The 12,977-nt window shown below is 44.2% G+C and overlaps 1 protein-coding gene across 2 annotated transcripts in view; it reads right to left on the bottom strand.

The window, feature by feature from the left end:
• Nucleotides 1-12,977, bottom strand: part of macrod1 (mono-ADP ribosylhydrolase 1) — a 130,757-nt gene that overhangs the window by 67,241 nt on the left and 50,539 nt on the right. For both annotated transcript variants that reach the window (XM_071399318.1, XM_071399319.1), the window contains exon 4: nt 7,924-7,953. In XM_071399318.1, the coding sequence (XP_071255419.1) occupies nt 7,924-7,953 (30 nt within the window). The remainder of the gene's footprint in view (nt 1-7,923; nt 7,954-12,977) is intronic.

Here is a 12,977-nt window from a genome sequence, read left to right as displayed (position 1 = left end):
CACAGAAATACATAAACAAACAGTAGGTTCAGTTGAAGTCAGAAGTTTACATACACTTAGGTTGGAGTCATTAAAAAAAGTTCCAACCACTTCACAAATTTCTTGTTAACAAACTATAGTTTTGGCAAGTCGGTTAGGACATCTACTTTGTGCATGACAAGTAATTTTTCCAACAATTGTTTACAGACAGATTATTTCACTTATAATTCACTGTAACACAATTCCAGTGGGTCAGAAGTTTAAATTGACTGTGCCTTTAAACAGCTTGGAAAATCCCAGAAAATGATGTCATGGCTTTAAAAGCTTCTGATAGGCTAATTGACATCATTTGAGTCAATTGGAGGTGTACCTGTGGATGTATTTCAAGGCCTACCTTCAAACCCAGTGCCTCTTTGCTTGACACCATGGGAAAATCTCAAATAATCAGCCAAGACCCCAGAAAAACTATTGTAGACCTCTACAAGTCTGGTTTATCCTTGGGAGCAATTTCCAAATGCCTGAAGGTACAAACAATAAGATACAAAGGTACAAACAATAGTTTGAAGGTACAAACAATAGTACGCAAGTATGAACACCATGGGACCACGCAGCCATCATACCACTCAGGAAGGAGACGCGTTCTGTCTCCTAGAGATGAACGTACTTTGGTGCGAAAAGTGCAAATCAATCCCAGAACAACAGCAAAGGACCTTGTGAAGATGCTGGAGACTGGTGCACTAATGCATCTTAAAGTTGGTTGCCGAGCGCCGTGTAAAATCCACAGAAGAAAAACACTGAACGAGGAGAGATTACTAGAAACTAACTAGGTTTCCTTCTTTTATCTGTGGATTAATTGTCGGAGTTGAGAACACACAATTTTGTGTGACTCAAAATTGGTCAAAATTCTACGAAGATAAAAAAAACAAAGGACCTTGTACATTTCAGGTAAAATAACAACCCAATGTTTATATCTCAGGACAAATTAGCTAGAAACAGCAAGCTAGCTCGCTAAAATGGCCATAATTGTTTCATGTGTTTCGACCTGTCCCCAAATGAATGTAGTTGGTTCAGGGTCAGTTTTGATATTTCAACCTGCGTGTCCTGATCGTGTCTGGACAAAATCAACAAGCGCGGACGCACGCGCGTGCCCAGTCTAGTTAGTATGTCAGCAACCGGTGTGGCTGAAATAGCAGAATCTGAAGGGGTGTCCACATACTTTTAGTATATCTACCATGTAGTATATCTGGTGGTAGAATCCTCCTTAGAGATTGTCAGTTCTACATAGATCTTGGCTTTGCTTCTGAATATGACATCTTCATTTATTTATTTATTCAGCAGCCAGGGACCATGCATAACATACTCTAAGTATTGCACAAAATAAGTTACAGTAGCTAAATATAGCTCATTCCCATTTGTGGTCCACCACTACTATTTCCCTCCAAACAGGCAGGAAGTAGTGCCCTGCGTAGCAACCTGAGACACTGCCATGGAGACGCAGCGACAGGAAGGGACTGCCTGGGATAGACCAAACACAGCTAGGCCTTCTAGGTGAATAACACACAAACACACTTTGGCACGCACTCACACACACGGTCGCACTCACATGGTCACACCCTCAGCTGGGGGGGGGGGGGACTGAGTGACTGGCCACTAGTAGTACAGATTTATCACTGGTATCGATTACCTCCACAGTCTCTCAACACCACACACACGCCGCAAAGCACTGAATTAACAACAGACTGAGAAATGACTGTTTATATACACAGCACCCCATAGTAATAAATGACATACAGTGCATTCAGAAAGGATTCAGGACGCTTGCCTTTTAACACATTTTGTTACATTACAGCCTTAATTTAAAATGGATTCAACAAAAACTGTTCCTCAATCTACACACAATACCTTACAATGACAAAGCAAAACGTTTTTTCTTTAATGTTTGCAAATGTATAAATAACAGAAATATTACAAAAAAAATTAACTACTTAAGAATTCAGACCCTTTGCTATCAGACTCGAAATTGAGCTCAGGTGCATCCGTTTCCAAATATCATCCTTGAGATGTTTCTACAACTTGATTGGAGTCCACCTGTGGTAAATTCAATTGATTGGACATGATTTGGAAAGGCACACACCTGTCTATATAAGGTCACACAGTTGACAGTCAGAGCAGAAACCAAGCCATGAGGTCAAAGAATTGTCCGTAGAGCTCAGAGACAGGATTGTGTCGAGGCACAGATCTGGGGAAAGGTACCAAAACATTTATGCAGCATTGAAGGTCCCCAAGAACACAGTGGCCTCCATCATTCTTAAATGGAAGAATTTTGGAACCACCAAGACTCTTCCTAGAGCTGGCTGCCCGCCAAACTGAGCAATCAGGGGAGAAGGGCCTTGGTCAGGGAGGGGACCAAGAACCCGATGGTCACTCTGACAGAGCTCCAGAGTTCCTCTGTGAAGATGGGACACCATCTCTGCAGCACTCCACCAAATCAGGCCTTTATGGTAAAGTGGCCAGATGGAAGCCACTCCTCACTAAAAAGGCACATGACAGCCCGCTTGGAGTTTGCCAAAAGGCACCTAAAGGACTCTCAGACCATGAGAAACAAGATTCTCTGTTCTGATGAAACCAAGATTGACCTCTTTGGCCTGAATGCCAAGCATCACATCTAGAGGAAATCTGTCACCATTCCTACGGTGAAGCATGGTGGTGGCAGCATCATGCTGTGGGGATGTTTTTCAGTGGCAGGGATTGGGAGACTAGTCAGGATCGAGGGAAAGATGAATGGAGCAAAGTACAGAGAGATCCTTGATGAAAACCTGCTCCAGAGCGCTCAGGACCTCAGACTGGGGAGAAGGTTCACCTTCCAACAGGACAATGACCCTAAGCGCACAGCCAAGACAACGCAGGAGTGGCTTCGGGACAAGTCTCTGAATGTCCTTGAGTGACCCAGCCAGAGCCCGGACTTGAACCTGATCGAACATCTCTGGAGAGACCTGAAAATAGCTCTGCAGCGACGCTCCCCATCCAACCAGACAGAGCTTGTGAGGGTCTGTAAAGAAGAACGTTAGAAACCCCCCAAATACAGGGTGCCAAGCTTGCAGCGTCATACCCAAGATGACTCAATGCTGTAATCGCTGCCAAAGTGCTTTAACAAAGTACTGAGTAAAGGGTCTGACTACTTAAGTAACTGTTTTTGCTTCATCGTTATGGGGTATTGTGTGTAGATTGGTGAAGGGGAAAAACTATTTAATCAATTTTAGAATAAGGCTGTAACGTAACAAAATGTAGGGGTCTGAATACTTCGAATGCACTGTACTAATGACTTCTCACCAGCAGTCTCACATAATATACTAACTAGGACGCTGGATGCAAACACACACCACACATACTTGCAAAAACATTTCCTCTCTCTCACACTCATGAAGTCAGAGAACTGTTCCAAGTAATGGACACATCTCAACATCAACTGTTCAGAGGAGATTGTGTGAATCAGGCCTTCATGGTCCAATTGCTGTAAATAAATCACTACTAAGTCACCAATAAGAAGAGATTGTGCCAAGAGCTTGTGCCAAGAAACACGAGCAATGAACGTTAGACCAGTGGAAATCTGTCCTTTGGTTTGATAAGTTCAAATTCCAGAAAATTCCAGAAAATTATGTCATGGCTTTAGAAGCTTCTGATAGATTAATTGACATCATTTGAGTCAATTGGAGGTGTACCTGTGGATGTATTTCAAGGCCTACCTTCAAACTCAGTGCCTCTTTGCTTGACATCATGGGAAAATAAAAATAAATCAGCCAAGACCCCAGAAAAATAATTGTACACCTCCACAAGTCTGGTTTATCCTTGGGAGCAATTTCCAAACGCCTGAAGGTACCATGTTCATCTGTACAAACAATTGTACACAAGTATAATCACCATGGGACCCCGCAGCCATCATACCGCTCAGGAAGGAGATGCGTTCTATCTCCTGGAGATGAACGTACTTTGGTGCGAAAAGTGCAAATCAATCCCAGAACAACAGCAAAGAACCTTGTGATGATGCTGGAGGAAACAGGTACAAAAGTATCTATATCCACAGTAAAACGAGCCCTATATCGACATAACCTGAAAGGCCACTCAGCAAAGAAGAAGCCACTGCTCCAAAACCGCCATAAAAAAGCCAGACTACGGTTTGCAACTGCAAGATCGTACTTGTTGGAGAAATGTCCTCTGGTCTGAGGAAACAAAAATAGAACTGTTTGGCCATAATGACCCTCGTTATGTTTGGAGGAAAAAGGGAGATGCTTGCAAGCCGAAGAACACCATCCCAACCGTGAAGCACAGGGGTGGCAGCATCATGCTGTGGGGGTGCTTTGCTGCAGGAGGGACTGGTGCACTTCACAAAATATATGGCATCATGAGGATGTAAAATGACGTGGATATATTGAAGCAACATCTCAAGACATCAGTCAGGAAGTTAAAGCTTGGTCGCAAATGGGTCTTCCAAATGGACAATGACCCCAAGCATACTTCCAAAGTTGTATCAAAATGGCTTAAGGACAACAAAGTCAAGGTATTGGAGTGGCCATCACAAAGCCCTGACCTCAATCCTATAGAAAATTTGTGGGCAGAACTGAAAAAGCATGTGCGAGCAAGGAGGCCTACAAACCTGACTCAGTTACACCAGCTCTGTCAGGAGGAATGGGCCAAAATTCACCCAACTTATTGTGGGAAGCTTGTGGAAGGCTACCTGAAACGTTTGACAAAAGTTAAACAATTTAAAAGGCAATGCTACCGAATACTAATTGAGTGTATGTCAACTTCTGACCCACTGGGAATGTGACAAAAGAAATAAAAGCTGAAATAAATCATTCTCTCTACTATAATTCTGACATTTCACATTCTTAAAATAAAGTGGTGATCCTAACTGACCTAAGACAGGGGATTTGTTACTAGGATTAAATGTCAGGAATTGTGAAAAACTGAGTTTAAATGTATTTGGCTAAGGTGTATGTAAACTTCCGACTTCAACTGTATATGGCTGCCAAATATTTGATGAACCAAAAACTACAACAGTTAGTTGAATTAGTCTAAATATATGATCATTAGCACATAGTTTGGAGGGCTCTCAGACATGAATCTTAATATAGCCTATAGATAGAATTAATTACATGAGGGACTTAACTTCCGGCGCCGACAGAGATGGCCGCCTCGCTTCGCGTTCCTAGGAAACTATGCATTATTTATGTGTTATTTCTTACATTGGTACCCCAGGTAATCTTAGGTTTTATTACATACAGTCAGGAGGAACTATTGGATATAAGAGCAACGTCAACTCACCAACATTACGACCAGGAATACGACTTTCCCGAAGCGGATCCTCTGTTTTGCCCACCACCCAGGACAATGGATTGGATCCCAGGAGGCGACCCAAAACAACGACGCAGTAGAAGGGGCAGACGGAGCGGTCTTCTGGTCAGGCTCCGTAGACGGGCACATCGCGCACCGCTCCCGCGGATACTACTCGCCAATGTCCAATCTCTTGACAACAAGGTAGATGAAATCCGTGCAAGGGTTGCCTTCCAGAGAGACATCAGAGACTGTAACGTTCTTTGTTCCACGGAAACCTGGCTCACTCAAGACACGCTATCGGAGTCGGTACAGCCAGCTGGTTTCTTCACGCATCGCACCGACAGAAACAAGCATCTTTCTGGTAAGAAGAAGGGCGGGGGTGTATGCCTTATGATCACACCACGTCTCGTTAATCATAACAACATACAGGAACTCAAGTCCTTCTGTTCACCTGACTTAGAATTCCTCACAATCCCCCCCAAGCAGACACATCAATGGCACTGAACGAACTTCATTTGACTCTATGTAAACCACATATCCTGAGGCTGCATTTATTGTAGCAAGGCTAATCTGAAAACAAGGCTCCCTAAATTCTATCAGCATATCGATTGCGCAACCAGGGCAGGCAAAACCCTAGATCATTGTTATTCTAACTTCCGCAACGCATATAAGGCCCTCCCCCGCCCTCCTTTCGGAAAAGATGACCACGAGTCCATTTTGTTGCTTCCAGCCTATAGACAGAAACTAAAACAGGAAGCTCCCGCGCTCAGGTCTGTTCAACGCTGGTCCGACCAATCGGATTCCACGCTTCAAGATTGCGTCGATCACATGGACTGGGATATGTTCCGCATTGCGGCGAACAACAACACTGATGAATACGCTGATTCGGTGAGCGGGTTAATTAGCAAGTGCATCGGCGATGTCGTACCCACAGCGTCTATTAAAACATTCTCAAACCAGAAACCGTGGATTGATGGCAGCATTCGCGCAAAACTGAAAGCGTGAACCAATGCTTTTAATCAGGGCAAGGTGACCAGAAACATGACTGAATACAAACAGTGTAGCTATTCCCTCCGCAAGGTAATCAAACAAGCTAAGCGTCCGTACAGAGACAAAGTAGAGTCGCAATTCAACGGCACAGACACGAGAGGTATGTGGCAGGGTCTACAGTCAATCACGGACTATAAAAGGAAAACCAGCCCGTCGCGGACCAGGATGTCTTGCTCCCAGACAGACTAAACAACTTCTTTGCTCGCTTTGAGGACAATACAGTACCACTGACACGGCCCGCTACCAAAACCTGCGGGCTCTCCTTCACTGCAGCCGACGTGAGCAAAACATTTAAACGTGTCAACCCTCACAAGGCTGCAGGCCCAGACAGCATCCCCAGCTGCGTCCTCAGAGCATGCGCAGACCAGCTGGCTGGTGTGTTTACGAACATATTCAATCAATCCTTATCCGTCTGCTGTCCCCACATGCTTCAAGAGGGCCACACCCTGTTCCCAAGAAAGCTAAGGTAACTGAACTAAATGACTACCGCCCCGTAGCACTCACTTCCGTCATCATGAAGTGCTTTGAGAGACTAGTCAAGGACCATATCACCTCCACCCTACCTGACACCCTAGACCCACTCCAATTTGCTTACCGCCCCAATAGTTCCACAGACGACGCAATCACACTGCCCTAACCCATCTGGACAAGAGGAATACCTATGTGAGAATGCTGTTCATCGACTACAGTTCCGCATTTAACAACATAGTACCCTCCAAACTCGTCATCAAGCTCGAGATCCTGGGTCTCGACCCCGCCCTGTGCAACTGGGTCCTGGACTTCCTGACGGGCCACCCCCAGGTGGTGAGGGTAGGCAACAACATCTCCACCCCGCTAATCCTCAACACTGGGGCCCAACAAGGGTGCGTTCTCAGCCCTCTCATACGGTTGTTGAGAGTCAAAACGTATTTATACTTATCTGTACAACATATTATTGGTTAATTGGTTTGATTATGTACACCTGGGGCAATGGACATTCAGAATGGATATTTACAGAATGTTCAGATAGAAATGTATTGTGCAGATCAAATATGACTGTCAGATAGACTGGAATAGTATAGAAGATTGTTTGTGCTCTATTCATTCTATTGTTATCATCAAAATGCAGTTCCAGATACAGCCCTGCCATTAGTTGAAGGCAGCCAATCCAATTGTTTCTGAAAAGTAGTCACTTCCTGAGATCTGTATTCAAATCGTTTTAAAAAGTTGCCATTTTTTGGTATCTGTTTTGGGGATTTGACTACAAATAGTTTTAGTCACCTCCAAAGTAAGTAAACCCCAATTTTTATTTTACTTTCGATGAAGCATAGTTAAAACTATAGTTATCCCAGGTCTACACACACACACACACACACACACACACACACACACACACACACACACACACACACACACACACACACACACACACACACACACACACACACACACACACACACACACACACACACACACACACACACACACACACACACACACACACACACAGCGGTCTGTATTCTTTCTCTCCTGGAACAAGGGAACAGAAATAAAAGAGTAAAGAGTGACAGAAGGACTCACCTCCTCCTCCCCCCAACAGGGTCTTGTTGGCTGAAAGATAAAACAGAAAAGAGAAACATCATGAGAAAACATTCTTTATAATGCAAATATACCTTCTGGCTGGCAGGATTGTATAGCCCTTCAAGGTCTTATTCCAACCTTCCTGGAAATAAACAGCGGTATGGCTGAGCCATATATATACATATATATAGCACTTGGATTGGTCCATTGTGTCACCAGCGCTGCATCTGACTTATGACCTTTGACCTCAGTGATGTCACAAGCTCCATCATCAGCCTCAATTGATTTGAAGGCGGGCTGGAATAAAATTCAGTTATTTCGGTTCCTGCCCTGCCACCAGGAGTCATGATCCAATACAGAGCAACTTTTAACCTGACAGGCTGGTCAATATGAGGATACCAAAGCACCACACACACTAGCTAGTGTGTAACTCTTCTGGACAGCTAGCCATTCAGACAGGGAAATACAGAGGAGAGGAGAGAGAAGAAGAGGGAGAGAGAAAGAGAGAGGTAGATTTTAGACATTGATATTTGGAACAGACAGCATCCGCCTATCCAGGAGCCTCTATTCATATGGTCTCAAGAGAAGAGAGGAGCAAGAGGAGAGGAGCGGCCGAGAGGAGAAAAGAGGAGCGAGAGGAGAGGAGCGAGAGGAGAAAAGAGGAGCGAAAGGAGAGGAGCGAGAGGAGAGGAGCGAGAGGAGGCAGCAGAATGGCAACATCTGTCTGTCCCTCTGGAAGACAAAAGCATTAAAAACAGAGCCCAGCGCATGCACAGCCAAAACATGTCCATGTGCATGCACAACCACGCACAAACACACATATCTCACACATGGGCACACACAGACGTGGACCGACAAGATTGGATGTTGGTGTAACCATGGAAACTCCAAAGCCCAAAGGTTTGTTACTAAAACCTAGTTAATTAGAGAGAGAGAGAGAGGTGGAAAGAGCGAGAAAGAGGGGTGGAGAGAGCGAGAGAGATGGGTGGAAAGAGCGCGAGAGGGAGAGCGATAGAGAGGGGTGGAGAGAGAGATGGTGTCAGAAAGAGGTAAAATAAGTACTTAGCCTGTGGAGGTGCCTCTCCCACTTCTGTCAGTTAAAGGATGAACGTGTGAGGAGAGAGAGAAGAAAGTGAGACAGGAGGATGGGCAGAGAAAAAAAAGAGAGATAGTGTGTGAGGGAGAGGGACTGGGGAGACAGAGGGGTGTACCGCTGTTACCCCAGGGAGAGAGACTGGGGAGACAGACAGAGGGGTGTACCGCTGTTACCCCAGGGAGAGAGACTGGGGAGACAGACAGAGGGGTGTACCGCTGTTACCCCAGGGAGAGGGACTGGGGAGACAGACAGAGGGGTGTACCGCTGTTACCCCAGGGAGAGAGACTGGGGAGACAGACAGAGGGGTGTACCGCTGTTACCCCAGGGAGAGAGACTGGGGAGACAGACAGAGGGGTGTACCGCTGTTACCCCAGGGAGACAGACAGAGGGGTGTACCGCTGTTACCCCAGGGAGAGAGACAGAGGGGTGTACCGCTGTTACCCCAGGGAGACAGACAGAGGGGTGTACCGCTGTTACCCCAGGGAGAGAGACAGAGGGGTGTACCGCTGTTACCCCAGGGAGACAGACAGAGGGGTGTACCACTGTTACCCCAGGGAGAGAGACAGAGGGGTGTACCGCTGTTACCCCAGGGAGACAGACAGAGGGGTGTACCGCTGTTAGCCCAGGGAGACAGACAGAGGGGTGTACCGCTGTTACCCCAGGGAGAGAGACAGAGGGGTGTACCGCTGTTACCCCAGGGAGAGAGACTGGGGAGACAGACAGAGGGGTGTACCGCTGTTACCCCAGGGAGAGAGACTGGGGAGACAGACAGAGGGGTGTACCGCTGTTACCCCAGGGAGAGAGACAGAGGGGTGTACCGCTGTTACCCCAGGGAGACAGACAGAGGGGTGTACCGCTGTTACCCCAGGGAGACAGACAGAGGGGTGTACCGCTGTTACCCCAGGGAGACAGACAGAGGGGTGTAACGCTGTTACCCCAAGGAGAGAGGTTTAACATCTGTTAAAACCCCTGTGTCTCCTTCACCCCAGAGAAAGAAGTGTGAGTGAGTGAGTGAAAAAGAGAGAGAAATAGAGAAACTGTGACTATAAATCCTAATATACTGTATACCGCTGTAAATGTGACTTTTTCCAAGTGTTGTACAGATGTAGGATCTTAATTTGAGCCAGTTTGCTACCGAAGAAAAAATAATCCTGCAAATCAAATCAAATTTTGTTGGTCACATACACATGGTTAGCAGATGTCATTGCGAGTGTTGCGAAATGCTTGTGCTTCAACAGTGCAGCAATATCTAACAATTCCACAACAACTACCTAATACACACAAATCTAAGTAAAGGAATAAGAATATATACATGAATGATGAACAATGGCCGAGCGGCATAGGCAAAGTGCAATAGATGGTATAAAATACAACATATACATATGAGAGTAATGCAAGATGTGTAAACATTATTAAAGTGGCATTATTAAAGTGACTAGTGATCCATTTATTAAAGTGGCCAATGATTTCAAGTCTGTATGTAGGCAGCAGCTTCTCTATGTTAGTGATGGCTGTTTAACAGTCTGATGGCCTTGAGATAGAAGCAGCAAGAGGAGATGTGAATTATTATGAGGATTATATTTCATGGACATTTTTGAAGGGGTTGATACATTTTTCGTAAGGGTAAATCATGTCTGAAATTTCAAATGGCATGTTACAAACTTCAGAAGCCTTTTTAAACCTCAAATACACCGTAAGTTTTAATATCCTGCATTGCACAAAATGTCTCCTTCAACAGGGTGATCAAATTAAGATCCTACATCTGTAAATTATGATAAAGTCGATACATGTTACAGTTAAAGCTAGAATCCTTAGTTGCTACATCAATTTATGGACTTATAAATGAATGATATGTACCCATTGATTCTTGAAGAATATAACTTCTAAATGCCACATGAGCTTAGTTCAACTGTCATACCCCACCAGAACCACAAATATAACCTTGTTTTACTCCAATATTTGAAAACAAACACTATATAGACTTAAACTATGATTGTGATATCATGGATGGCCAGTCCTTGCATCCATAGCTGTCTATGAAATTGAGAGTGGTTACATTTCTCCAGGCCCATCCTCAGGTTTTCACCGAAACAGAGGCGGGGTGACCGCTTTGTAATTATTCAATTAAGGATTCAAGATTAAAATAAAGTATCTGCTGATAAGTAGTAGTGTTTTTTTAGAGGGAGGTGACACTAGCGGCACTGAGAATGAGAGAGACAAGGAGCAGCACTACATTTCTGTGAACATAAACTAAGAGCGTAGCCTACCTTCTCCTGGAAAGGGAAGTCCTTAAATTATGACTGGACAGACACACACAGAGAAACACACAGAGACAGACAGAGAGAGAGAAAGGGCACGGAATGGAGGGGAATAGGTGATGTGTACCAGACTTTGCTTTCAGCACTGAAAAGATGGACAGAGCAAGGGTGAAAATATATAAATTGAATGAAAAGATGGAAAGAAAATCTTGCTGTGACTGACAATGAGTGAGTGAGAATCAGTGGAGGCTGCTGAGGGGAGGACGGCTCAAAATAATGGCTGGAATGGAGTGAATGGAATGGCATCAAACACATGGAAACCATGATGTATTTGATACCATTCCACTGATTCCGCTCCAGCCATTACCACGAGCCCTTCCTCCCCAATTAAGGTGCCAGTGTGTTAGGGCGTGTGTGTGTGTGTGTGTGTGTGTGTGTGTGTGTGTGTGTGTGTGTGTGTGTGTGTGTGTGTGTGTGTGGAGAAGCTGTGTGTAGTGTTGTGGTGTATTTAGGGACGCTCACAATATACTGTAAGATTGAATCCTGTCTTGGTTTCATAACTGAACAGTGATGCTGAGGATGATTATTCTTATGTTGCTGCTGATAAAAACAACAGATCTGTACAATGTATCCTAAATATATATTGCTCATCAGCTCATCTCCTCCCGCTCCTCTCCATCTCCTCTCTTTTATTCCGTGAGCAACATGCTTGTGTGTTGTTCTCTCTCTGTCCTTTCACCTCCTGTTCCCCTCTTTCTCCAACCAAACCGCTCTTTCTTCCCCTCGTTGATTGGATTTTGTACATTTGATTGTACTTTCCTTGGACAAAAACAGGAGAATCGTAATTAGAGACGGCTCTACTGTGTCCTAATAACAACCTTCTGAATCTGTGAACACATACAGGCCTGTTGTAGCCCCAAGAACCACTTATCTAGTAGAAGAAACCAAGGCTCTCTCTCTTTTCAGGGAAATACTAAAGCATATTTTTCTGACAAAAGGGTTTGAGTTATTTCATGCACAGTGTAATTTATGCACAAAGCCAGAGGTGTAAGGTACTTAAGAAAAAATACTTTAAAGTACTACTTAGGTAGTTTTTTTGGGTATCTGTACTTTACTATTTATATTTTTTTTTACATCACTACATTCCTAAAGGAAATGATGTACTTTTTACTCCATACAGTTTCCCTGACACCCAGAAGTAAGCAGGACAGGAAAATGGTCTAATTCAGCACTTATCAAGAGAACAACCCTGGTCATCCCTACTGCCTCTGATCTAGTGGACTCACTAAACCCATTTGTCTGGGTGTTGCAGTCTGCCCCTGGCTATCTGTAAATTATTTTTAAAAAGACAATTGTGCCCTCTGGTTTGCTTTATATAAGGAATTTTAAATGATTTATACTTTTGACACTTAGGTATATTTAAAACCAAATACTTTTACTCAAGTAGATTTTACTGGATGACTTTCACTTTTACTTTCTATTAAGGTATCTTCACTTTTACTCAAGTATGAAAATGTAGTACTTTTTCCACCAGTGCACAAAGCAAACGGATGTGGGTCAAACTGAATGATTAACTGAATTTAAAAGGACAATATAAAAAGAGTTGGTTGTGTTGCACATGGTGGACTTGAAATACTTTCTGGTTTTCATGGCAAGGCTAGTCTGACTGAACCATAAGGACCTGCTGAACAGACAGAAGA

Source organism: Salvelinus alpinus, chromosome 4, assembly GCF_045679555.1.
Source record: "Salvelinus alpinus chromosome 4, SLU_Salpinus.1, whole genome shotgun sequence".
Classification (NCBI taxonomy): Eukaryota; Metazoa; Chordata; class Actinopteri; order Salmoniformes; family Salmonidae; genus Salvelinus; species Salvelinus alpinus.
The sequence above is the reverse complement of the archived record's forward strand: the minus strand, read 5'-3'. Positions and strand labels throughout refer to the sequence as shown.